The following is a 26,563-nucleotide window of genomic DNA, read 5'->3' on the forward strand; positions in this document are numbered from 1 at the left end:
AAAAAAAAAAAAAAAAAGAGACGCGACCTTCAGGAGCGTTTGGACTCTGCCCGTCCGCGTTGCGGCAGTGGGGAAGGGAAAGCGAGGGCGCACTAAGAGCTCCAGGTGCGGGTCTTAGGCGTTTTGTAGCTTTACTTTTAGCACTTTTCCTGCTAGAGAACAAGGGATATTACACAAGCACATGCCATGGGTAAGGCACTCCCAGCGCCCGCCCCTTCCCGTCCCCGCCGGTTGCGACCTTGCGCTCCCCGTGCCAAGGGGGCTTTTAGCAGGGGCCATAGTAACAGCAATGATACACAGTGCGCAGTGGGAGCCTGTGCGGATTTCTCCCTGCTTCGCCACCTTTTTACTCTCCCAAGGAACTGAAGTCCCGGGAGCTCCCATAGGCCACCTTCCTACGCCGCCCCTCGCGATCCCGAGGCCGCTGCCCTTCGGTCCGTCGCTCCGCACGCCGCCGCCCGCCTCTCCCGGCGCTCCGCCTCTCCCGGCGCTCCCGTTGCTCCGGCCCGGCTCCCGGCGCAGTAGCGCCCGCCCTGCTCACGGTGTGTGGGTGTGGGGCGGCAGAGCGAGCCCTGCTGTGCTTTGTTCGGGGTTGGCTCAGAGCTCAGCATGCTGTAGTGTCCCGCCTTGAGCTGCCTCGGTTACTGACTAGCAATAAGGCCAAGGTAACAGATAATGTGAGAGGTGATGGCCTTAAGTGGTGCCCGGGGAGGATCAAGTCGGGTAGTAGGAACAATTTGTTCTCCAGAAGAGTGGCAGTGCATTGGCACATGCTGCCTGGGGACAAATGGGTTCATCATCCCTGGAGGTGATAAAGAAAGATGTAGACGTGGCACTGAGGGACGTGGCTTTGGGCATGGGCTGGTGTTTTGTTTCTTCAGAACTGTCCTCGTTAAGCAGTGTGAGCAGTGACTGTTAACAGTAGTTGCACAACATGCGTTTATATGTATGTATGAACACTGACACAATAGAAACTATACATCACATGCAACACCGTGCAAAAAATTGTCTTCTGTCAATATTCTGATCGTCTGCATCTTCCAGATAAACCACGTTTATTTAGGAGCTTGTTCTAGGGACATAGGGGCTTAGGACCCAAATTCAGGAAATCATTTAAAAGGAAAGGACACACAAAGATATCCCAAAATCTCTTGCTGGGAGCATCTGCTGGGGTTGTTGGGGTCCTGCAGTGTTGGGTCTTGCCCTCTCTGCTCTGCCTGTTTTGGACTCTGTTGTTTCTCCACATCTGGAAGGATTTCTTTGGGCTCTATCTCTGTTAGCATAGTGTTTGTTAGGACAGTGCTATTTGGACACCCCTTTCCCTTCTGGACACCTGACGCCACTCGGCAGTCCCACACTGCAGCCCCTCTTCATGCTTGATGGACACCAAGTGAAAGGAAAACACCTTGATTTTTTTCAGATAATACCAAATATTCAAGAAGATAACAGCCAAATGTTCTCCACCTGCACTGAGCACTCAGTTTCCCACCCAAGGTCTTCTGTAAGTGCCCCTGTCCCAGGCAAGGAGTGCTGATAGCGCTGATTTCACCGGTGCATATGGAGTGACAGATTGTCTCTTCTGGAGTGCATTTCCATCTGTGGCAAAATTACAAACTAATTTACTTAATTTTTTGGAGCTCTTTGATCAAGGTTACTTGATCTGTGTCGTAACTGCTCACAAAAACACAGCTCGGTATGTTCTGATTTGTTACTGAAACTGATAATTGATGGAGTATTGTAAAACATTCTGTGCAGCTCTTTACAAGTATCCTTAGCAAAATATTTTTCTCTTACAGGAATTTGGCTTTTTTTTTCTGCCTGAATAAATCCTCAATGCTGCTTCTTCCTCATGGTTTTAATTACAGGCTATATGAAAAGAAGCAAATCCTGTCAGATCTTGTTTGATCCATAAGGACCATATGCACTGGATCTCTGAAATAACAGAGTCTTTAGAGCATGATGGGTGAGAAGCTAAGAGCTGCCAAAGGGGCAGTGCTGTGAGACAGGGCTCCCAGGGGCTGAGACCAGGCCAAGAGTTTTGAGATGTAGTGCTGTCCAGAGGCCCCATACCTGTACTGCTGCTCATGATGTGTGATATGGCTCAGATGCTTTACTTGAGCTGCCAAGCTGAGCAGCATCCTCTGAAATGAAACACCCTGCTGGACCAGAGGGTCTGGGGAATGGGTTAGTAGCTCCTTGATAAAGATGTGATAAACGCTCCTTTTCCCTTAATTCACATATGGATCCACTGAACATGTGGATGGTGGACACTGTTTAACTAGGTATCACCTTCCCAGCTGACCATGCCTGTTAATTCTTGCTGTTTAAGAGCCAGTGTTTGAAGGCAATCAGTGAGTTTTGCTGTTGAGGCTTTGTAGCAAGACTGAGAGAAGCTGGGATCTACCTGAAGAAGCGATTTTAGCTCTACATGTGAACATCTCAGAGCATGAGTGCCCCGTAAATGTGATGTGCTCCAGATATCCATGGTGCAAAGGCACCATCTATGTCAGCTTTGCTCTGTCAGCAGCAGGAAGATGTTTACCTTTGTGACATGGCAACTGGCGTGAGGCAGCACTGTCCTCTGGAAGAAGGGATGAGGAGCACTGAGAAGCAGCTTTGCAGCAGTACCTCCATGCCCTGTAGCCCACAATATGTGCTGGTGTCAGCTGTGACCCCTGCCAGCATCCTGACATCAGCATGGCATCACAGGACGGGTTTTGCTGACCACTGTAGTAGCACATGTCCAGAGTGTGGGGCTGAGGCTCAGCAGGGAGGTGCAAAGCAGTTCATCTCTGCTTCTCTTTGCCAGATCCACAGGAGCCTGCTGACTGCTCACTACGTGCTTCCACTTACACCCATGCTGAGCCCCCAGATTCCTGCATGGAGCATTTGCCTCTCACCTGGGGCTTTCATGGGAAGTTCTGTGTATTTTATGCCTAAGCGTGGAACAGGGCAAACAGCTCAACAGCTATTTACAAGCAGGTTTGAAATGCAGCTTAAAGATGCTCGTGAAGAACAAGTGACACCTGGCCTTCCAATGCTGAGCTGGTGTGGGCACTCAGGAGTTGATTTTTCTCGCAGTGTGATGGCACTGTTTGTCTTGTGTGGTGCTGCAATGCCACTAACCCTTGGGCTGTTCCCAGTGATACGTAGATTGTCCCTTTAGTCACCACGCTTATTTGCCAGGAGATTTCCAAAGCTGCAGCCGCCCTCCTGCTGCCCTGCTTGGTGAGCCCACCTCCAGGGGATGCAGGTCCCCCAGCCCATGGCAATGCCCATCCCTCTGCTGACTCCCCTGGCTCACACCTTGGCCGCATCGTGAGGATTAACCAGGAGTTAGCTGGAGGTTAGTGTGCTCCCACCACTAGGGAGGAAAGGGACATTGCTTCGCTCTGCATCACCTCGTGTGAGGACCTCTTCAGTGAATACTGCACCTTTTTGATCATGAGACCTTCCTGGGATGGGAAAACCTTTTTTGTGCCTTCTACTGGAGCAAGTGTTAATGACATGAGTAGCCCCAAAGATGTGGCTGTGAGTGTCCACCATGTACAGAAGCATCAGCCTTGGTAGGTTTTGGCAGAAGCTACGCTGCTTTTTCTTCTCCAGTCACCGTTGATGTTCTTCTCAGATTTTCTTTGACTTTAATGAATTCTGGTGCACGGTCTTCCTGCTTCTCCCGCTCTTTCTCCAGCTGTAATAAAGAATAGTCATTGTTATCTGACCAACCTAAAGAACAAAAGTGCAGTCTCTACCTTAAAACCCTGGGTTCATAATTGCTGCATGTCTAGTTATTATTGCCCAGAACTGAATAACTTTGTGCTGCACACTGGTGCTCTCTTTTTCCAAAGCTATGTTCACCATCAGTCTCTTTTCTAGGTACACCAGCCCACTTGGTTTTCTGCCCAGAGAGGAACATCTCCACTAGGCAAGCAGGGGTTGCTTTATCTGAAGAGCAATTTCATTGCCAGGATGAGACAGTGCAGCTGTGTGGGCTGGTAGAGAGGGATGTACCCTGGCTCCCATTTTATGGAGGGATGCCAGCACTATTCCTTGAGGGGAGCCTCAGCTACCCATCTCTTGGGTGGTTAGAACAACCTGGGGATGGCTAACAGCCTGATCCTACCTGATCCAGTCGCTGGTGCCTCTTCAGTAGCTCTTTTTCAAAGGGAGACTGCAACTTCTTGGCCTCTTCCTCTTCTTTCTTCTGCCTGAGGACCTGGTTTCGCCGTCGGTGCTCAAGAACCCTCTGCAACTCCGGCTTGCTGTCAACACTCAAGCCTCTGTAGACCAAAAGCAGACAAATGAGCTGCTCACCCACCATCCCCCTGCCTGCCTGGCAGCCCCCAGAACCCCCATCCCAAATGCTGCTGCGCTGAGGTGCTGTGCCTTTCTGTGCAGAAAGGGAAATGTGCCGTCCTACTGTTATATGTGTAGGTGACAGCTCCAGCAGCGCTGGGGAATTTATAATAATGAAGATTTTTTTTCCACCAGCAGGGGTAGTCATTGAACTGCAGTAATTGTACTGGCAGTTCGGCTTGCTCCAGTGCTGAAGGTTTGCGATCCTTGCTGTGCCTCAGTTTAAGCTCTAATGTTTATCTCCTGCAGCTGACCCCAGCCTCTTCCCTACTTGCTTCTGCCCCCTAAATACATGTAAGTGGCTGTGCACATCAATAAACCTTTGCTGACTTCTGGTCACACTTCATTGCAGCCACAGTTTTGTGTCGCTGAACAACAAGTTATGAAGCAGAGTTCAAGGCAGCTTTCAAATAGGTTATCTTCTGCAATAGCAACTGGGACTGGAATAATTTTGGAAGAAGTCACAGAAGTAGTTGGCTGAAATCATGTTTCTGAGGAGGAGCTGAAGATCACAGAGCTGCCACCAGAGCCTGACCTCCCCTGGCCTGGACTGAACACTCACTGGAATCAGCAGGCTGAGGGTATTGGAAATCCCAGGGAAATACTTGCAGGAGAGGTGTTGTAACATGAGGGTTTCTGTGGCAGACAGGCCCAGGGCTTGACAGAAGGTAAGCCTGCTGTGGCTTGTTGGAGGCACAGAGTTTGCAGTGTTGCCTTTGAATTTGTTACTGCTCCTGGATTTAATCAGCCTGCCCTGTTAGTGCCCAGAGGTGTTGACTAAGATAAAGTTTTGTTGCACAAGCTGCTGATGTGGATTGCTTTCTGCTTCTGCCTAAGGGAGAAAGCAGAAATGGGAGCAAGCACAGATCCTCCTCTCTCCTCTCTTCCCCTCAGTATGAGCATGCAGCAAACAGCAAAGCTGCCGGATTTGCTGGTGATTTAGGGTTGTGTAGAGATTCTGCTCCTCCTGCTCTCTGGGAGCGCTGTGCCAACTTCCTGGCTGCCCTAAACCTGCCCAGGAGATGATAGCGATTGTGCCAGGAGATCCTGGGCAAGGATGCTTTAACCAGGCTGTGTTACAGTGTTTTAGGAATACCTGCCTGGTTCACATGACTGCGTCAGTGCTGGAGAATGGCCTGGGCACAGTCCCTATAATTCTCCTGCTTCTGGGCAGTACCAGTACTGAGCAATGAACCCTACTGGCAGGGTTGTTGTTGGCTGAATTAACGCCTGTGCCTGACCCTCATGGTGAGCACAGTTATTTTGAACAGAGGCTCCATTCTTTTTTGATTTGGAATCAAAGTGTGGCTGAGTGTCAGAGTGTTTTTTAGGGCATTTTGAAAATGTTTGAAAATAATCTGTCACATCAGAGAAGAGCGTTTTGGTGGGTTAAACCCCATGTCTGTGTGCAAATGGCAGGGTTTATCCCTCCCTCCAACCACAGGTGGTGCTGGTGCCAGTGCTGGGCTCTGCACTGCCGTGACCTCCCCTCACCTCTTATGGTTCATCAGCAGCTCTCGGTGCAGCTCCTGATGGCTCTTGGAGGCTTTGACAGGGTTGAGAAGCTTTTTAGGTTTGATCAGGTCTGGGTTCCCATCTATGCAGTCCGGGTGAGTCAGGATGCTCCCACTGTCAGAGTGCTCCTGCTGTATTTCTGTGTACATTGACGCTGGAAGACAAGAGAGGTGTTGGCGGGTGGGGTGCACCCATGGGAGCCCACCTGTGCTCTGCTCACCTGGGTGAGAGCAGCTGTGCTGGGGTGCTTGGTGCACCTTTAGAAAATATTTGCTTTGAAGAGACACGTATTAATTAGATCACTTCTAAATGACTTGCCAGCCACTCGCTTCTGTGGATGCAGCAGTTGATGCCAAGGACTAATTAGTGTAAGATCAGCTGAGCCGGAGCTAACAGCAGGAGCAGGGCTGGAGCTGCAGGACTTGGGGGTCCTGGGAAGTGCTGCTGTGGCTGACATGTCTCATCAGCGTTGGGTTTTGCTGATACTCTGCTGCCCTAAAAGTCAGGATTCTTCCCAATGCTAAGGAAAGCGTAGTTCACATGTGCAGCCCAGGATCACACTGTAATAATTTGTGTTCTGGATGTAGGAACAAGGGCCCATTCTTTTCTAAGCAGTGACAGGTTGGATTTCAGGTAAACCACAGGGCAAGCTCACTGCTGTCATTTCCCAAGTGCTCTACATCTCACCTTTATAAAAAAGCCCACACAAAAGGAGTGCAAAGCACAAATTTTAAGACAAGCTGCATTCTGTGGGCTGTGCTTTAAGTGCAGAGTGCAGTTGTGATGGCTGCAATTATGCCAGGGCATGGCCCTCATGGGAAGAGCCATTCATTCCTGAGGACTCACTCAATGAATATGGGAGTTCAGTGGCAAGAACAAAAAGTACCAGAAAAAGAGTGTAGGCAGCTTCAAGTGCTCTGTTATTACAGTATTTTGGGGTACCTAATGGGAAGGCGTACGGGTTGAGGGAGCAGCAAGGAAAACAGCTTTTGTTCAGTAATGCTGTCTCCCTCTCTTATCGCAGTCTCATGTACAAAAGGAATAAAATCCTTTTAAAAGAGAAATCAATAAAATGAAAAAAAGAAAGCAAGTAAAAGGCTGGGTCATTCTTTTATAGGCAGTAAGTACTCTGCGAATGTAAAGTGGATTGCAATCAAACAGAATTGTGTAAGAAATCATACTGCTGAAGAAATGATTCAGTATCAAACAACTTTGCATTGAATGTTAATGTGGGCAGTGCCCTGCTGCTCTGGGAACAAAGGAAAACAGATTGGAGTCCGTGAAGAGTGTAATTGGGGTGAATGGTTCGGTACATATTCAAAGGGCGTGGGGAAGCAGAGGTTTCCTGTACCAGATTGTTTTCCTCCAGGATGGCAAGTGCTGTTGGTGAGGGAAGGAGCTGAGCGCTGAGGCTGCACCTTGCCCTGCTTGTGGTTACGTGGGGTGAAGGCAGTGCAGTCTGATGGCTGATTGCTGCTCAATGAAAGCTGGTTTTGAACTGTGGAAAGTGCATTGGGTGTTCACTGGGGTTACATTGCTGGAGTCTGTAATTCTACTTTGTCCCTTTTCTGGGGGTCTTGTTTTCCATGGGAAAAGAGGCGAGCAAAAGGCAAGAAAGGAAGGTACAAAAGCAAAGTGTTGTTTTGCTGTCAGTGAAATGGGCGAGCTCCCCTTTCCCATGGCAAAGCAGTGGCTTTATTCTGCAAACAAAAAAAGGAACTTCAAAGAGCACCGGGTGTTTTCAGTGAGAGCACCGCTTGCAGGCTGTGCTACAGGAGGCGATCTGGGAAGGAACCACAAACCTCTTGACAGGAACCCCACTTTAAATCTTCACAACACATTCGTGTGGAAGAATTCAAGGAATGTCTGCATTTGCATTGAGGGTAAAAAGAAAAATGAGGCCTGGAGCACCGCTTGGGGTTATGTTGGGAGTAAGGCCGGGGCATTCTTTCTGCTACAGGCTGGCAGAGAGGGATCCTGGGCAAAATGCTTCTCTCACAGTAGATCTGTCATCTTCAAGACACATTGTAATTCATGCCCATGTATAGGGAGACAGACTGCTATCAGGCTGCGCTTTGTCATTATTTATGGTGCCAGCAGTGTAAATCAGGGCAGGTCTCTGCGGAGGATTTACAGCAGGATGTCTGGTTTTGCATGATTCGGCCATAGATCAATGAACAAGCGTCAGCTCCGGCACCTCCTGGGCCACTGCCATAAATCCATACAGACATAGGTGCCAGGCAGTTTTATATTGTTCTTGGCAAGATATAAACAAAAAAATGCATGTGCGTTCTGACATCCTCAGCTGTACTCGGAAAGACAGTGTGACCTTTCAGACAGATCTGCTTTGGACTGTTGCTTTTCAAAAGTAGCTGTGTTTGCTTCAACATATTCAGCCTTTTGCTTGCTCTTAAATATTTTCCCTTTCCACGTTTCTAGGAGCCTGAAGCTCGCTAGGAAAGCTGTGTTTCCGTGTGAATTGTGTGTACACACAGAGCAGGAGTGCCTGGACCAGGGGGCTGAGGCTGCTGGTGGATATTGGGATGAGCTCCCTGCCTTCCTCTGCCCCATGGGAAACCCCTTTGGAAGGGCTCAGCTCTCAGGGCTGCTGGAGTCCTACTGCCCCCACCCAGGCATAGGGCTGCCTCGAGGAGAAAAATGACTTTTTAATAGCTTGGTTTGCTCTGACTTCAAGCAAAGCTCAAATTCCTGGAAATCCGTATAAATCCTGGGGGACTTTTGGTAAAATTGCAAGTCTGCAATCCTTGCCCAAATTGCTCAGTCCCAATCTTTTGAGAAGAAGAAAATCTGTTTTGGAATGACATCAATTGCCTTGGGGCTGTAGGAGGTGCCCTCTGTAGAGCATTTATGTTGAGTTTCACAGCTTTGTCCATGCATGTGGGGCTGTTCCTCTGCACGGCAGCCACGCAGCCTGCACTGCTCCCACTGCTGGGATGAAAATAATGCCCACGAGTTCTGTAAGGAGATTATAGGGCCGGGCAGGCAGGTAAACGGGGCGCTGCTCTGGCTGCCCAGCTTCAGCTGCCCTTCCTGAGGGGAAAGCGCTAAAGGGATCAGAAGGAAAATGGAGTGTTTTCAGTCAAAGTGTGGCAGACCTTTATTTCTGCTGAGAACTGATTTCCTGACAGGAGCATCTGGGGAGAGGTTTTTCAGGAACTGCATGAAATGATCAAACTGCTCTTGTTAAAAATACTTTATGGGAGTCCCTTTCTGGGCAGAGAATGAAACCTCTGTGAAATGTCATCCCTGTACAGATGGGCACAGGGCTTTGCTCTGGGAATGGCAGCTAGGGTCAGAGAGGCACTGCTTGTAATTCTGTGTAACCTGGTGCTTGGAGGGAGAGATGAAACAGGGGAGAATCACATAATCATAGAATCATTAAGGTTGGAGAAGACCACTAAGATCACCAAGTCCAACCACCAACCCACCTCCACCATGCCCATAACCACATCCCTCAGTGCCACATCTCCACAGTCCTCAAACACCTCCCCAGGTGTCCCCCATGGACAGTGACCCCCCCACTCCCTGGGCAGTATGTGCCAGTGCATCATCACTATTTCTGAGAAGAAATTGTTCCTAATACCCAACCAAAATGCAGATTTACAACTCACAGCCCTGGCTCTGAGTTTGTAAGGCCACTGAGTTGAGGTTTTGTGGGCAGAATTGGCCACTGGGAGAAGAGCCTCTGGTTTCTGAGTGCCTGGCATTTGTTTGTGAATACATATTTTCAGGGAAGCAGCAGATTAATGATGGGCTGCTGAACAGAGCTGGGCACACACATCCCATAGGGAAGGAGACTGCAAACCACCGTACTTAACACAGGTTGCCCAAGCAGGTTTAAAGCTACCTGCACAAGTAATCAGAGCTGTGCCATAATATGAGTTTAAAAGCCTCATCTCACCTGAAATCAGTGATTTTTTAAAATGAAACTCCAAACAAAACTTTCTCAACATCCCTACATTGTGCTGCATCAGCAGCTCAGCAGCGTTGCGTCCCAGGGGCCTGGCATGCTCCTTTTGCTTGTCACCGGACAGCCACGTCATCCATCAGAGATAAGCATGGTCCGGAATGGAAGCAAAGAGCCTTTGTCTGCTTTTAATCTAGGGTTTTGAATAATTAAGCAGGCCGAATTCTGGTATTTATAATGCAATGAGGCAAATGTAATTTGATGTGGCCGCTGTGGGAAACGTGTCCCAGCCGTGAGGTCACTCCTTGGAGCATTGGGTGCCGAAAGCCAGAAATAAACCCCATGGGGTCAGAAAGGGAAAGAACCACAGTGGAGCCTGCAAGTCTCTGCCCTGCCCTCTCTTCTAGCTGAAGGTTGGCATGTTGGTTAATGATTTCATTTAATCACCTTGGACTGTGGTAAGCAAGGTGCTGGAGCTGGGATCCCGCTGTTAACAATTACCAGGGACGCCCACCCTCTGAGCAGCATGTGGAGCAACTCAATTTGTTTTGTTAAGCAATGACAGATGCTCAACAGTCCTTGCTAATCACAAACTTATTTTTAATATATCATCAAATGTTTGCCGTGTGCCTTTCCCTATGTGGAGACACGTATCAATCATTAATAAATGTTTTAAGGTAGCTCAAAGGGATTTTCTGGAATGCAGAGTAAATCATTTCCCGTTCAGCTGCGGCTACATCAGCAGTACCCCCTGTCCCACCTAACTCCTTTCTAAGAACATCAAATTTTGCCATGCATTGGTTTAGGGAATATCTTGTGGGATATGGGTCTGTTTTCTGGGCAGCACTAAAGTGCTATGGAAACCTAATACATCCCAAACTAAACTTAAAGCAGGGTCCAGAGACACCTGTGCACAAATAGGGGTGCGGTGCAGAACCCCGTGGGGCTCAGCAGTCCCTGCCCAAGGCAGAGAGGGGACATGGGGATGTGGGGACACAGGGATGTGGGGGCCCTTTGCTTACCTGATTTCTGCAGTGTGCCCCTGGGGAGCCCAGGGGCCCCGTGCTGCCCTGTGTCCCATGACATGGGGCCAGGTGGCCGCTTCTGCCTTCTGTGCTTGCTCTGCTGGCCTTTGGGTCTGTGAGGCTCCCCGGCTCCTGCCTGGTTTCTCCAGTGGGGTGAGGATGGAGGCTCACATGGATGCCACCTCCCTGCCGCCCCACGGGGACCCCGTAGACCCCAAAAGTTGCTCCCTTTGCTCTTCACTGCTGGCTGATGTTTCCGCAGAAAATCAATAAGCCAGTGGGTTTTCTCACCCCCGCAAAGAGAAGAGCTCTTGGTGTGCACAGCCACAGAGGGGTTGTGCCCCTGCTCCACAGAAGGCGATTTCTCCTGAGTGTGCCTTAAACCACGCTCCCGGAGAAATCAGATCGGCCCAGAGGAAGCCGCACGCCCACTCTCTTTAGCAAAGCACTGCAACAGCAAAGCCCGGCACCAGGGCAACCGCTCGTGTTATCGTGATCGTTCCCGGCACGTTGCGACACCACTGCGCCAGCACCCCAGCACCGCGCCGTCCTGGGGGCAAGAGCACGGGGGGAGTGTGGGGCTGGGAGCAGCCTGGCCTGTGCCCAGGGGCTGTCCTGGCACCAGGGGATGCGGAGATGGAGGAGAGGAGTGGAAGTGGCCCAGCAGCCTCCTTGGGCTCTTGGTGGCTGCTGGTGCTGCCCTTTGCCCCATGCCAGGCTTGAAGATGCTCACTGGTCCTGGGAGGTGGGCAGGGATGAGGTAAATCCATTTCCATTCAGACAGAAGGGACAAGGAAAGTGGGGGCACTACCAGTTGTGGGGAAGGATGCTCCCAACCCCATGAAGAAAGAGGCCAGGGTCCTCATTCCCTCATTTCCACCTCTCCACGTTTTGCTCCTCTCCATGCCCCACTGCTGTCCCCCATCCCAGCTGTGTTTTCCAGCCAATGGCTCAGTGATGCTGGATTCCTCTCTGCTCACTCTGCAGATCCTCACTCACCTGAACTGCCACCTGTGGGCCTCCTGCTGCTGCTGGCACATCGGGGCTGGAGGGAATATTCCTTCTGGAAGAGAGGAGAGGAGGGAATGGGCAAGGACTGTGCAGGTTTTGCCCTATAACAGAGGATGAGATGGAGAGCTGGTGGTTCCGGCACCTCTGACATCACTCCAGCACCTCTCTGACACGGCTCCAGCATGCCACCCAACAGCCATGGTCCTCAGTGCCATGCCAGGCTTTAACTCATAGAGTGCTCGGCTCCTCTGGCCCTGCTGGGCTGTGTTGCTATTAAATCTCCATTCCCAGATCTGAGTGGGAGGGAGCACCTCTGCCAGCTTTACTCAGGTTCCCAAACCTGGGCAAATGCAATGGGGACTGTGGTGGTGACCATTTCAAGGCAGTCAGTGGGTTTAAACGCAGTAAAGCAATATAAATAGTAGGTAGTCTCGCTTTGTATTTTATTGGTCTGTTACTCCCCATATTTCAGTGCATCTCCCCTGACATTAGGGATGTTAGTGGGCACAGTGCTGATGGGTTGATGGTTGGACCAGATGATCTCAATGGTCTTTTCCAAACTTGATGATTCTATGATTCTGTGACTCCAATGCATGTCAGAGAGCTCCTGCATCAATTTATGGAGGCATTTCTTCCTGTGGAGGCTGCCTTGAACTTCCGGCTCTGGGAAGGAATCGTGCTCTCCAGCTCCAGCTCCTGCAGCTTAAGACCATCAACCCTGAACAAACCATTGATTAGTGGTCCTGCACATGGGTGCTCTGATAGCTGGATGGCTGGGGATTTGGGGTCATGTTTGTGCTGTGCTGAAAGCAGTTATAGAAAGGAACCATCATCTTGGAAAGGGAGCGGAGAGTGGCTTCAGATACGCTAAGATGGATACAAGTGCCATTAAGATGCAGCACCACAGCATTGATCTTGCACAGTAACAAAAGTCTGAGCTAATGAATGAGGCAAGAAATTGCTACAGTCAGATGGTGGCAATAAAGAGGTATTTGCATGTGCAAATTGCCACCCAGACTGAGAACTGATCAGAGTCTGCCCTGAAGAAGCAGCAGCAGGGCTGGAGGTTGCCCAACTTGTGGGACAGGGTGCTCAGAGCTTGACTACAAGCTGCAACATGGTGAGCTACAGCCAACACATCTTAGTGTTTCAATGGTAGTTGATTGAACTATTGCTCAGCCCAGAGGCTTTGAAGGAAGTTGTGATGACCTGCAACTTGCTGCCAGATCAAAGCCAGCATTTCTGTGTGTGATGAAGCCACAGTACATGAGATCTAGAGGTTATCTACATTGCATCTAGTAGCTTCATTCTATAAACCCCAAACACCTCTGCTCACTGTTCACAGTGCTCCATGTGAAAATGTCACTGACACGCTCCTGAACACGGAGGTTGTGTAAACTGTTGCCCAAATCTCACAGCTTATTGCTGAATTCTGCTCTATCTGTGCTCATTTGCAGCAGCTGGGAGCAATCCAGAACTCGGTGAAATCATCCACTGGAAGAAAGTTCTGAGGATTAGTGAGACTTTTTCCCATCTGTGATGTAAACGTACAGCAATCTGCTGGGCTGACTGTTTGCTGCAGTCTCTGCCAAGCTGGTGCACATGCTTGCTGGGATGATCCCACTTGCTTTTTAAGGAGAAACACTGAGAAAATGGGCAAAGTGTCCCAACTTAGCATGGCTTCTGCCTCCCATTGGATGTGGTTTGGGCTCTTCTGTCTCAAGGGCATAGTGATGATCGGTGAGGAGTTTGGCTCTGCCCATTCTCTGCCCACCTCACAGTGGCACAGCACCATTTTGCAATTGGGAGCAGCTGTGGCATCGTGCAGAGGGATGTGGCTGCCATGCAGGGTCCCCGTGCTGCAGCCTGACTACCCCTCATAGGGACCCAGTGTTGCTTCAAGGCGGTGCAGGATGCAGGAGTGATGTGGGACAGCCCAAACCCTAATCCTGTTCCCTTCTTCAAGTGGGCACACACCTGCCTGCAGGTGCTTGGGTTCATCACCCTGAGCTTGTGTTACTCCTTGTCCCTGCCCATGGTCGTTCTCACTATCATGTTGCAAAGGGCTTTAAGAAAGATCGAATTCTTGGTGTTATGTTTCATTCTTGTTGTTTTGACCTCCACAAATCTGCAGGGGCAAGCAGCCACCTCGGGGGTGCCAGGCACTCTCAGTCTGTGGCTTTGGGCATGCAGAGGGGGCCGGGCTGTGTCCTGCTGTGCCCATGCAGCTCCAGGGGTGCACTGGGCCGGTGGCCACTCTGTGCTGAGTCAAGTGGAAAATTGTGAATGCTTCATGTAGAGCTTTTATTCATAAAGTTGTCTGTTATTCATAAAGACAACAGCATTGGACAGGGATGAGCGCTGTACTGACCTCTGTGTGGCTTTGTCACAAACACCACTGGTGGTCGGGCAGCAACACAGCCCTCCTGCAGGGCACGATGGGGAATGGGGACCGACTTCATGCGCTGCTCAAAGAGATCCCAGTTCTCACCCTGCACTATGTTGGCAATACCAACATCAACCGCCCAAGCATTGCTAGCAGCGGGTGGGAGGTTGCAGTGGGTGAGCAATGATTTTAACCTGTCTCAGGAGCTTGTCTTCACCCGGCGCTTTAGGGTTGGTAGTGCTGATGCTATTTCTGCTATTTCTAGGGATGCCGCTGCCTGCACGGGAAGAGCATCACTCAGTGGCACAATGGGCTCTGGCAGCTGCGGAACAAATTGCTGTCATGCTGCAGAGAGACCATTAAGGAACACTGAAGGGCCTTGAAGGATGAGCTTTGCAGAAAGTGAGGCTTGTGGCACATGAGTGATAGGGACAGCATTTATTCCATGCATTGTGCCGACAGCCTAGAAGCTCAGTGTCACATAAAGAGACTGCATGAAAGTAGGGAAAATGATGTTTATAACGTGCAGGGCAGGAGGAAAAGGGCTGCAAGGGACGGGGTTTGGCTGCAAATGGAGGAAGCAGCAGAGAAGTGAAGCATCCCCACTAGGGCAGGGATTTTGTGAAGGCAGCAGGTGCACTGGAGCGAACCCACAGAGCAGAGGGCAGCAGCAAAGCAGTGAAGCCTTTAATTTCTTTAGTTCATTTCTATTTGGGGACTGCTGAGCCATCCCCAACCTGGCAGCTGCTGCGTGGCCATGCAGTGATTTCCATGCTCTCCCTACAGGTGCATTGGGCACTGTGCTTTGGGACAAGGGAGCACTGTGGATCCCAACTGCCATTTGGGTTTGGATGTGCTCCCATGGCCAGTGCCACAAAACCATGTTGTGGGGCTGCTTCTCCAGCCTTGTATCATCAGTGTCACTGTGCCAGGATGGCACCATGCTGGCCCTGCTGAGGCCATTTCCTCTGTGTGCTCTGCAGCCCTGGCATGGAGCAGCCCTTTCCCTTCCCATTGCCTCTCTTCTGCCAGCCACAGACACAGTGCCTCTTGTTTGCCTTATTCCATCCTGCACTTTCCACTATAAGGGCCCAGGATTTTTGTAGTTGGGGTAAGGGTTTCCAAGCTCTTGAATGGCAAGAGCCAGCTTTTTCATCCTGTAGAGCTTTCATCTAACACTATGGACTTTTAAAATCTCCTTTTAACATTGCCCTGGCATTGCATCACTGTTCCCTGTCAGACGGGTTCTGCAGATGGTACTGAGTGTGGTGCCAGCTGTGTGCCCATGTGGTGAGGTTGCTTTGGGTCTCACCTGCTTGGGGTTGGTCACACTGCTCAGTGCTCAGCCCTGGCTGCCTGTCCCATTCCCATGGAGAAACTCAGTGTGGGCACCAGGTGCTGCTGTGCTGAACAAGGGCCACGGCCAGCACTGGCATTCTGCCTCTTGTTGTTTTCACCCAGCAGCAGAGCAAAGCTCTCCTAATCTCAGCTCATCTGACATTAGTGCAAAGTGACACTCTTGGGAATTTGGGGACAGAAGAACTTTCCCTGGGGAAATGGCTGCGGTGCAAACCCTGGTGCTGTTTTTGTGTGATTGTTGGAAGGGTTTCTTTCAGGGGCTGATGCTATGCGGAGCAGTGAGGATCTGTGAGCAGGGAACCCTGGGCTGGCTCTGGTCCTTGCCTTATAGCACAGGGCTCCGGGCAAAGCCCCATGTCCTGCTGTCAGTGCTGATGCCAGAGGAGGTTTATGGGAGCAGCTGCAGCCTTTGAAAGCAGCCATGTCCTTGGAACCCCGCTGGCAGCCTTTCCAGCCCCTTTTGTTGTGGAGCAGAGCATTGCCTTGCACTCCACATCCCTGCTGCTGACCCTTGGATGCTGCTCTGCTCTGAGCCTGGCAGGGGCTCAGCTGAGACTGCTGACAGGCAGCACTGGCGTGCAGTGCAGAGCCCTCCTCCTGCTCCCATGTATCCCCAGAGCTGTGCCCGGTAGTGCCCTGTGCTGCTTTCTTGCAGGGGCTGTAGGGGAAGCAGAGCTCTGCTGCCCACCCCATGCACCCTCCCTTAGGTAAAGCACTGAGCCATGAGCCCTGCTGGCAGCGCTCTGCTTGGAGAGAGGGAGCGGCAACAGAGCTGCCCCAGAGCCATCAGGAGGATGGCACAGATGGGTGGGAGCACTGAGTTCCAAGCCAAGGCTGACATAACCAGCTTATTGCCCCGGCCTCAATAATGCCATGCACATGTGCACGGATGAAGATCAGATGCCAGTTTTGGGTCACTGGGCGCTGCTTGGGCGTAATTGGGGTTCTAGCCCAGCTCTTTTTTGAGGGATTTTCATTTAAATTTCATTTTAACTTTCTGATAGAGGGTGAAAGGAGGGTGTGGAAGTTTGGATTCCTTGAAGCTTGATACTGGACAGGGGGAAAGCAGGAGGACCTTCGTGGTATTGCTCCTGACAAATTGAAAATGCATTCTTAAAGCGTTCTGTAAGCCGAGTAGCTTTATGCGGGTCAGGAACTCAGACAGCCCTTCTGTTTTTCCTGACCTACTGGAGGGAGCTGGAAGGGGAGCTGTGGAAGAGCTGACACCAGAGCAGGGCAGCCCGACCACATGGTGGTGACATATCTCCAGGCAAAGTGACACCCAATGACTTCCACAGCACAGCCACCTCCAGCACCTCTGAGTGGCTCAGGGCCTCTCAGCACTGCTCCCTTCAGAGCTCTATGGCTGCTCTCCTAAGGGATGTGTGCTTGTCATCGCGTGCTGTGGGGTGGTGGCTCACCCCGGCTTCCATCAGCTGGGAGCAAGGAAGTGATGATGGGCAGTGGGGACCAAACCTGGGTGCAAGCTTAGTGCTACAACTTGCTCTGCAAGGCTGACGTTTCTCCCCATCACCTCCTTGCTGTCCCCAGAGGCCCAGCAGGGCCCCAGCACTGAACCATCAGGTGGCACTACTTAAGAGCGGCTCAGTCCCACTATAATCCCCTTCTGCTGTCACCACCTGTAGCACACGGCGAGCAAAACAAGCCCCACGTGAGCAAATAGTGCCCTCTCCCCAAACCCCCCATTCTTCCCGCACCCACATACCTTCTTCCCATGCGCTCCTCCCATTGTTCAGGACTTCGGCTGTGCCCCACTGGCACCGTCCCTGCTATGCCCGTGGGTTCTGGCGGCCACGCAGCTCCCGGTGCCCTCTCTGTCCCCACGGGGAGAGGCGGGTGAGCTCCAGCCTGTTTGCAGTGGGGCCGGCCGGGAGGGTTCCCTTCTCCTCCCTTCTCCCAGCACGTGGAGAACTCATTTTCTTCGTGCACCTCACGGCTGGCGCGCACCCAGGCTCTGCCCGGGCACAAAGGCAGCTTTCATGCTGCGGATGCCCGGTTTCTAAGCCGGGCTCCGTATTTTGAGAGGCTGTGGAAGATTACAGTAATTGCACTTGACAGGGCAAGATGTCACAGGACGCGGATTCGCTCAGCTGCGGGGCCCCAGCACCCAGCAGTCCTCGCTTGTGGCATCCTTTCTGGCTTGTTCTCTGGTGCTTTGCTGAAATAAATTGTTACCCCAAAATAAGGCAGGACAGCCCCTGAGACCCGGCTCTGCAGCAGCGCTGGATTTTGCAGATCTGATCCTGTGGATGCCCCCAGGGGCTGCAGCCACCGCTCTGGGCAGAGCTCGGGGTCTGCGCAAGTTGGGAACACCATACTGCGACTGAGTGTGCTCACCCAGGTAGGCACTGTCTGCATCTCTGCACCTTCCAAAGCAGTGGGGAGATGGAAAAACAACCTCATGTGGGGCTTGCTGTCCATCAGCCATCACCCTTAATTAGCAAATTAAATTTTCTAAGTAATCGTGGCACTTGAAGCCGTATTTATGACTCCCAGTAAAATGTGGGATTTTTGATTTATTTTTCAGGCTGCAGTAACTTGGGGAGGAAGCTCTGGCTGTGCAGTGAGGTCACGCAGGAGCTGCACTTCAGCTCTCCCTATTGATCCAAAACTGCATGTGCCTCTGTAACACTTAGTAATGGGTCAGATCCCTTTATAGCTGCCTGTAGCATGCTGAGACATACATTTCCTTTGGAAAGGCTTCTGGCGTTAAGTCAAAACAATACAGATTGCAATGGGCCAGGAAGAGTTTCCCGAAGCCAAACGGGGCTAGTTGTTTTTCCCCTCTGTAGCTGCTGCTGGGTGCTGCTTTCCCCTTTGCAAAAGCCTTTACGGGTCCCAGGCTGTTTTCAGTTTGGCTTACAAGCGAATCCAGATCCTTTGAGGGGGCTTAAAATAGTTGGCATATTTCTGCTGGCGGTGCAGCAGGGTGTGTGGCGCGAGGGCTGTTGTGTCTGCTGCGCTGTGCTGGTGCTCATTGCTGCTGCCCTGTGGGTGATTCAGTGCCCGGGATTAACGGCTGCTGCTGCAGCAGATTTAGGGATCGATGTATGGCAGGGGCTTCCCGCAGCATGGTCAGGTGCACGCTAAGAGTGCAGGAGGATAAGCTTGGATAAAATACCACAGCTAGCAGGGAATTCCTCTGCGTTGGCTGCCTGGGGTTTTTGCTTTGGGTTTTTCCTTCTTTAGGGAAAATCTGCCATCTTGCTGGTTTGGGATGGAGGCATTGGGTTATGGTGTTGTCTTGATCTTTGGAGGATTTAGCTTGGATTTAACCCAGAAAAAGAGCAACAAGGTGGGCAAATGTGCTTTATCTGCACACACTGGCCAGCAAGCCACCACCGTGGCCTTATTGTGGCTATAGAGAACCCCCATGTCTGTGGGCAGGGGACAGCCATGTGTGGTGCTGTGACAGAGGATGGGAAACACAGCTGGTGGCAGAGGGGTTGGCAATGCCAGGCCTGTGGGGAAAAGCCTGGATTACGCTCAAAAGCAGAAGGAAGGAGGTATTGCTTTATAATTAAGTATATTATTTAAGAAACAACTAGAAAATGCTTGGTTTGAAGATAAAAAAATAAAATGCCCCACATCAACGCATAGCCATGGACTAGGGCAGCTTGGCTGGAGCATGGCTGGGTGCTTGCTCACCTGCATGATGCAGCTGCTCTGAGCACCGCGTGTCCCCACAGCAGAATGCCAGTCTCTGGGATCCAGCAGCCACCACCAGCCTCGTGTGGCCGGGCCGGGGGCTTGCTCGGTCCAGGGGGGGTTGGTGTCCACATAGACCTGGCTTGTGCTCCATGCAGGTGTGCTGCCAGAGTGTCCCTTCTAATCTTGCTTCCTGGGGGCACAGCCTTCCATCTCCAGCAGCTCTGGCCAACCATCATATTTATTTGTTTTCTGGTCATTTTTGATGTGCTACAGGAAAAAAAAGAGAAAAAAAAAACATTATGAAGAGAGTGGCACTGGGCATATTTGCAGTGAGGCGAAGCTTGCAGATAGGTGAGTGAGACATGAGAGATGGTGGCTGGGCCATGTACCTCCTCAAAGGGGCTCTTGTCTTTCATCCCCTTCGCCCCTAAGAAGACCCAGTTGTCTCGAAAGCCCAGCTGGTTCACGTGTCTGCTGCCCAGTGCTGAAAAAAGTGCCCGTACTTTGTCGTTCATCCTGAGGGACAGAAAAAAAAGCATCAGTATGGTGCTGTGCGGGCCCCCTCCTGTCATAGAATCATAGAATCATTAAGGTTGGAAAAGACCACTAAGATCGTTAAGTCCAACCACCAACCTACCCAAACATGCCCACTGACCCTCAGTGCCACATCTCTGTGGTTCTTGAGCACCTCCAGGGACAGTGACTCTACCACTCCCTGGGCTACAGTGCCAGTGCTTCACCACTCTTTCTAAGAAGAAAGAGCTGGCAGCACGTGGCTGTGGAGGTTGGCAGCAGCAGCACCCCCAGCCCTAGCACTGCTGCTGGTTTTTGGGCACCTAGGGTCACGCATGGGGCCCAACTCACTTTGTGGAAGCATCGTCATAGGTGGCTGCCAGCATGATGGTGCCATACTTGATATCTTCGAGGAAGGTCTCCAGCTTTGTAACATCTGAGAGGAGCGTTAGGAAAAAGAAAAGGGTTTTAGTAGTGCTGTGCATGGTACTGGTGATAGGAAGGTTTGGGACTGCTGCTTGCCTGCTGTGCACGACCATAAGGAGAAATATACTGCTAATTTGGCTAACTAGCTGTGAGACGTTGCTCATATGAATTAAATTTCCAACACCAGGAATGAGCCTGGCTGCAGAGTTCCTGCCCGGTGGCAGCAGTTTTGTGCACATTGCGGGAGTTATTCCTTATCCTGCATCTGCTGTGCGGGATGCTCGAGTCCAATGCCCCATCTAGTGGCACAACAGCTGATTGCTGCTTGGGGCTCACAGACTACAAGAAATCTCATGATGTCGGTGTTTCTCCTTAAAATTCTGGAGTTACCAATATTGTTTTCATGACCAACAAACATAAAGGGTGATTGGTTTAGTGAGATTTTGTTATTCAGGCTTTTGTAAGTGAGAAGGGAGCCAGAAGCCCAGCTCAGCTGTGACCCTGGGCAGCCACACGTCCACCACCAGAGATGGCCAAAGTCCAGCAGCCCTTATCTGCACACACAGCAGAGCTGCTACAGTGCTGGTGACTGCTGGCACCGAGGGCACTGTGCTTACCTCCAGAGTACATGTCGAAGGAGCCCACCTTCAGGAGCTGCCCGCTCTTTCCTAAGGGTTGAAAATTCCCAACACAGTCAGGGTGGGTCTCCAGAGAGGCTCCCCTGCGTCCCAGGCCCATGTGCACCGTGGTTGATGCTGTCCTGAAGTTGGCTGTGCACAAAGCCTTTGGGCCATGGGGGCCCAACTCACCGTTCACCAGCGCTATGTTCAGCCCTCTGCCAATGTTGTTCTTCACGGTGCTCATGAGGCTGGAAAGCAGAGACCAGTGAGTGGCAGCAGGCCATGAACCATCCCCAGGCACAAAGACAACACTCTCCACTGTTGTGGAGTGGTCTGTGCTTGGCAGTCAGAGGCCAAACTTGCCCTGCTGCCACCCCACCCCTCCCCATACTGCTTACATCCTGTCCTCGAAGCAGATGGAAGGTCCCACCACGTTGGCGGCACCGCTGATGATCCGGAAGGCGAAGTGGTCAGCGGGGCAGTCCTTCTTGTTCTCGCATTTGTGGCGGGGCTGTGGTGGGCCTGGGGGGAGCAGGGAGCTGTGGGGGGGGACACGAGCCCTGGGGCTGGGGCTGAGGCACGTGTCTGCTGTCAGGGTGCGCTGTGGGGTGAGGCACATTAGGACAGTGATGGGCGGTGATGGGGTTGGGATGGGACGTAATGAGCTGGAGTTGGGCACTGCTTTGTGTGAACAGAGGGCAGGTGTCACAGGGAGTGTTCACTGCTGGCACCCATTCAAGCCCAGCCCTGTGTGAGTTTTCTGCCCTGAGTTTCCCCATTTTCAGCTGGGGTGAGGCTTGCAGCCTTACCACATGCATAGGACCCCTGCTGGCTTCCTGCAGCCCATGGCCTGAGAGTGTTGTGCTGAGGCATGGGATGTGTAAAGGCCCATGTGCCTGATGAAGACACTGCTGTGCTGAAATCTGCACAAGGGCCATAGGGAGATCCCCCTGCATTTGTGAAGGTGAGACATTCGTCTTGCAAGCAGTCATCGTGCTCCGACCATTGCCCTCAAGCCCGGATCAGTGTTGTGTATGAGATGAAGCCAAGAGTGGTACTCACTACTCATGGGCTTTCTGGTGGAACCTGCAGACACAAAGGAGAGGTCAGCATCCCAAGGGCCCACCAAAACCTCTCCTCGGGGCTGTGAGTATCCCCGGACTCCTGCAGAACTTCCCACTGCCCTGTCCCTGCTGTGCCCACATAACAGAGCTGGTGGCTGTGCCCCCAACCAGGGGCCGCCATGCACTCACCCAACCAGCTCCGCAGGCTGATGGCTCTCCCTCTGTGCTCAGAGTATGTCTGTATGATGACCCAGAAGCTCAGCAGTGTGGCCAGCGGCACCAGGATCCGGACCATGCCTGGTGAGAAGAGGACGTGGGTAGGGGGAAGGGCATCCCTGGGGCATCCCGCAGTCTGCATCCCCAGTTCCCCATGCACATAGTGGCCGCCGTGGCATGGCAGGTGGCCAATACTCCTTTCCTCATCCTCTACAAGGACTCTGGTCTCTTAATTAATGTCTCCAGAGTGAGCGGTGATCCTCAGATCGACATCACTCTTCCACCAAAGGGCATTATTCATGCTCCTCTCTGCATTAAAGTTAATCTGATAATTAGTTAGAAAGCAATATAAATGCAAGTGTTTCCTATTTTCCCAGTGCTGGGAGGGCTGCTGTCCCCCAATTAGTCACCAACAACAGCCAAGCAGCCACTAATACAAATGTGATTGGCATTTGGCTTTAAAGCAACACTCACTGGAGCAAAACATTCCTGTCCTGCATGGAAACAGGGTAGAAAAATATACTTAGACTGCAGCTGAATGGCTCTTATGGAAGCAGGAACCTCTCAGCAGCCATCACTTCTCAGCCTCTGAAGGTTTTGCTGGGAAATACACAACAGCCTGAAATCTACACAAATATCATAAAAACCTGATGCTTATACAAATGACCTTTCCTGCGATGCTGGTGAGGGGATGGCAGGGCAGATGGGCTTGAAATGGGCGATGCAAATGAGAAATAGGTATGAAGAGCTGTAGAAAATGGGACTGGGAAAAGTAAATGCTCGTCTCCATCCTTACCTGTCACCCGCATGCTGGGGGAACACAGCGAGGGGCTGTCACTGGTCCTGCGTCACCCTGAGCAAGGAGAAACACCGTGAAGCGTGGCTGTAATCCACAAAAACCAGGCGAATGTTAGATGAAAAAGAATTGCTCTGTTAAGCATATTTGCATTGACTAAGGTTGGGGACTAAGCCACCATAAATGCATGGATTCCTGTTGGGCATATGCTTGTCCCCACCCTGACGTATCAAAGTCCTGGCTCCGGTGTATCAGAGTCATTCTGCAGGCCCCGTGCTGATCCCCTGTCACTCACCAGTGCTGTCCTTTTCCCAGGAACTCTTCCCTGCCGCTGACAAGGAATAGCTCAAGTGGTGTATTTGCAGGCACAGCCCTGCATCATTTCCTTCTGGGATGATGCAGGGTGAGTTTTCAATATTATGGACTGCAGAATGCCACTGACAGCTTGCAGTTTAGGCTGGCATGGTCAGAGAGGTCTGCAGAGGAAAGTCCTCTCTTTAAATCAGAAGGAAAAGGAAAGAAACTGGTGCCAAGGGCTGGTGCATTCTCTCTCTGTTCAGCAAACAATTTTGTCCTCTTAATTTGCATACACTCTGTTGGGCTCATGGTGATGCAGCTGCGGGCATTTCTAACAAGAAGCAGAGTTTGGGAGCAATTCCTACACTGGCAGAGCAGCACCAGCTCTAAGGACGTGTGGCACAGGAGCACAAATGTTTTCCCTTTCCCTGATCGTGCAGTGTCTTCGCCCATGTGGATTGGGAAGGGTTGCAAGTGGGATCATGAACCATTTCCCACCCAAACTTGCCCACCTCCCTGCTGCCACCGCGTCCCCCATGGACACACAGCAGATACCCACAGGGACCCAATCCTACCGTCCAAATTCGAGGTCACAGCATGGTGTGGTCCGTCCTGGAGCCCAACCTGAAGCCAGAAGGCAGAGCCTCACCTGCAGCAGTGTGCCCAGTGCTGCTGTGCTCGTAGATAAGCTTGGTGTAGAAAATCTGTAAAGGACCTGCGCTGAGAGTTGCTTTTCCTGTTTGAAGGGTAAATAAAAAGTAGTGAATTGTAGCAGGGCTGGGCTGAAGGCTGAGGTCAGGTTTGCATGCTATGAAGAAGGAGAGAAATTTTCCTTCCTGTCTGACCCTGTTCTGGGTCCCCTTGCCAACATTTATGGAAAATGCCCACAGCACTGTGTCTCTGCATCCTCCACAGCCCTTTCCCACTCCCTCCAACCTTGTCCCTACCAGCCCCAGTGGCCCCTTATCTCTGAAATCCCCCTCTGCAAGACGTGAGACCTCCAGGCTGGTAGTGGGTTGCATTTGGAGCTCTCTGAGCTTCCCTCAAGTGCAATGAGTAAAGCCTGCAGCTGGCAATGACTTCAGACCTAGAATATAGAAAGTTGCAAAACGTCCCCATTGTGTCCCAGTCACTGTGGGGGCACACGCCTGCGTGTGTGTTCCCACTGCACAGTGCTTCACCCAACTCGTGGTTTTCTATGCGTGTATTGATTTCATTGCAGAGGGAGAGAAATGGAAAAATAAACCAATAAACACTACCACTTTGGGGAAGTCATTTATTTATTCGGGCTATTTATTTTCACCTTAATCCCAGGTAAAACTCATTGGGTGAAGTCCCTTAGCAGTGAAATTGATGGAATCTGATTGCATTACAAGAGGGCAACCCTCTCCTGGGATTTCTATTATGTTCTCTTTTAATTGTTTGGATTGATTTTTTTTTCTTTTTCTTTTTATGCTGGAAAGAGCACAGCGCTCCGCTGTCAGCCAGAGCCACTGGAAGAGAGGGAGAGAAGGAAGGAGCTGCGGAGGACGGCAGGCAATAACCAGAGGTATTTGTCTAACAAACCGGAAACCTATTTGCTTAAAAACCATTCTGAGAACAAAAAGGTTCCTGTATAAAGATTGCTAAAGATTTCAATGGTGCTTTAGGCATAGGCTCCACCCAGAGCCTGCCCAGGGGCCCAGGAGATCTGCCTGTGTGCACTGCTGAACTCCTCCCTGGAGCAACACTGTTTGCCAGAGCGTTTCTAATTTCCTCTGACCATAAAAACATTTGGTTGCATGCTGGCTACTCAGAAGGGTGCCTGTGGCCAGAGCTCCCCCTGCAAGTCAATGGTTAACTAGGGAGAGGCCCTGCTCCCACTGTGGAGCCGAGCAGGATGCAGGAGGTGGGCAGGGCTGTGGGGCAGTGGCAGTGACCAAGCTGGGCCCAGGAGTGGGACCATGGCCAAATCCCATCCTGTCTGCAGCTGCTGCTGGAGCACCACTCACTTTCTCCTTTTCACTGCCTTCGTGGAGCTGGGAGCCCCACATGCCATGCCTCTGGCTGCCCCTTCTTTGCCAGAGACTGGAGGCTTCCTTCTCTAGTCAGCGGTACCATTAACTGCACCACTGGTAGTTAACTTTGCACACACGCACAAGTTCCTTAACCCTGACAACACATCTCGTGGCTGTCACCCAGTGGCGGTGGCCATCTGGAGGCACGAATCCTGGCAGGAGGTGCGGGGCCACGGGATGGGGCGAGCGGCCGGAGCGCCACCTGGCAGCAGGAGCGCAGCCGTGGGTGCGTGCTTTGCTTTGTGCCGGCGCGGCAATTGGTGGTGCTGTTGCGCAGCGCATCCATCGCCCGCTGCAGCCCTGGCGCAGCCCCCGGCGCTCGGAGAGAGGAATAAATAAGGGAAATCATAACCGCTTTTACCATTAAAAGAGAAATTAGCTCGCGCCGCGCTAAGCCCACAGTTTGCAGCTCTAGCACAGCCAATCCGCTGTTATTGTTCTGCAGGACTCCTCTGCAACCCAACGATGACAAACACCGGGAATTAGAAGAGTGTAATTACTCTGTATTAGCTGAATTCACGGTATCGACACAGATCATAAACATCCATTGATTATTCCTAATTTCACATTTTTAGCATTCTGAATTGCAGCAATTATGCCTGTCGGAGGCAATTAGCACATCTCCCACTTCCTCAGACCCCCAGTCCCTGCCCTTCCTCTGAGACAGCTTGGTGACTGCTGAGTGAGAACTTGGAGCATAAATCCCTCCCCACTGCTACAACACCCAACCCCTCTGCAGCACCCAGCCCCTCTCCATTGCTCCTTTGGCTGCTGAGAGCCTCAAAATGCAGATGGATGCCCATGGGGACCTCCAACCCCATAGCCACAGATTCCTTCTGTATGTGATTAACAGTAGGAGTGCTCCAGTGTTCGCTGTCCTCTGCCCAATGCCAGTTGGTGCTGTGCTGGATATTTTGTTATGAAGCAAAAGCAGTATTAAAAAAAGGGTGTGGATATAGATCATGAATGTTTGCATGGGAAATGTGTGACTCTATTAGTATCATATCATTAAATCTGTTTCTTAGGCACAGTCAGTGATTTCATTACAAAGTGTAGTGGAGCATAGTGCCAGCTCTGCAGCTCTGATTTGGGCAATTAATGACAAGAGGAGACAAATCCCAGCCTTACCAATAGCTGTGCCTTTGAGGCTTCCAGTTTGCTTCACTTGCACTAAATATGGAAGGATGTTGGGCAAAGCACTGCTGGCCAAGTGCTGTGCTCCCAGCTGTGCACTGGGACTCATAGCCTCTTCTCCCAGGTACTGATAATAACACAAGAGGTAATGGCTCTAAGTTGTGCCAGGGGAGGTTCAGGTTGGATGT

At 51.4% G+C, this 26,563-nt stretch overlaps 2 protein-coding genes across 5 annotated transcripts; both read right to left on the reverse strand.

Moving 5' to 3' along the window:
• Window positions 1-4: 4 nt before the first annotated feature.
• Window positions 5-17,527, reverse strand: FAM107A (family with sequence similarity 107 member A). Of its 2 annotated transcripts, XM_048957924.1 has the most exons (5): window positions 17,307-17,527; window positions 11,824-11,887; window positions 5,851-6,025; window positions 4,124-4,280; window positions 5-3,691 (listed from the first exon to the last, which is right to left on the reverse strand). In XM_048957924.1, the coding sequence occupies exons 1-5, from the start codon at window positions 17,328-17,330 to the stop codon at window positions 3,584-3,586; spliced, it is 528 nt and encodes a 175-aa protein (XP_048813881.1). In that variant the 5' UTR covers window positions 17,331-17,527; the 3' UTR covers window positions 5-3,583. The 2 variants fall into 2 exon arrangements, with proteins under 2 accessions (XP_048813881.1, XP_048813882.1); XM_048957925.1 differs by lacking the exons at window positions 11,824-11,887; window positions 17,307-17,527 and adding an exon at window positions 10,822-11,386.
• A 1,638-nt stretch (window positions 17,528-19,165) lies between these two features.
• On the reverse strand, window positions 19,166-23,868 carry FAM3D (FAM3 metabolism regulating signaling molecule D). Of its 3 annotated transcripts, XM_048957922.1 has the most exons (10): window positions 23,760-23,868; window positions 22,888-22,944; window positions 22,065-22,172; window positions 21,874-21,897; window positions 21,210-21,333; window positions 21,001-21,059; window positions 20,809-20,859; window positions 20,117-20,201; window positions 19,642-19,768; window positions 19,166-19,519 (listed from the first exon to the last, which is right to left on the reverse strand). In XM_048957922.1, exons 2-10 carry the CDS (start codon window positions 22,898-22,900, stop codon window positions 19,430-19,432), a joined length of 681 nt encoding a protein of 226 aa, XP_048813879.1. In that variant the 5' UTR covers window positions 22,901-22,944; window positions 23,760-23,868; the 3' UTR covers window positions 19,166-19,429. The 3 variants fall into 3 exon arrangements, with proteins under 3 accessions (XP_048813879.1, XP_048813877.1, XP_048813878.1); XM_048957920.1 differs by having other exon boundaries at window positions 20,809-21,059; XM_048957921.1 differs by lacking the exons at window positions 22,888-22,944; window positions 23,760-23,868 and having other exon boundaries at window positions 22,065-22,233.
• Between the last annotated feature and the right edge of the window lie 2,695 nt (window positions 23,869-26,563).

Source organism: Lagopus muta, chromosome 11, assembly GCF_023343835.1.
Source record: "Lagopus muta isolate bLagMut1 chromosome 11, bLagMut1 primary, whole genome shotgun sequence".
Lineage (NCBI taxonomy): Eukaryota > Metazoa > Chordata > Aves > Galliformes > Phasianidae > Lagopus > Lagopus muta.

Excerpts from the sequence above, each read along its gene's own strand:
- FAM107A (XM_048957924.1), bottom strand. The coding sequence starts at position 17,330 with ATGGGAGGAGCGCATGGGAAGAAG. Across the intron at positions 4,281-5,850 it reads CTGCTGATGAACCATAAGAG|AGGCTTGAGTGTTGACAGCA; the intron begins GTGAGGGGAGGT and ends TTTGGTCTACAG. Across the intron at positions 3,692-4,123 it reads GGCACCAGCGACTGGATCAG|CTGGAGAAAGAGCGGGAGAA; the intron begins GTAGGATCAGGC and ends TCTTTATTACAG.
- FAM3D (XM_048957920.1), bottom strand. Across the intron at positions 21,060-21,209 it reads ATCTGCTTCGAGGACAGGAT|CCTCATGAGCACCGTGAAGA; the intron begins GTAAGCAGTATG and ends TCTGCTTTCCAG. Across the intron at positions 19,520-19,641 it reads ACAAGAGCCCCTTTGAGGAG|CACATCAAAAATGACCAGAA; the intron begins GTACATGGCCCA and ends TTTTTCCTGTAG.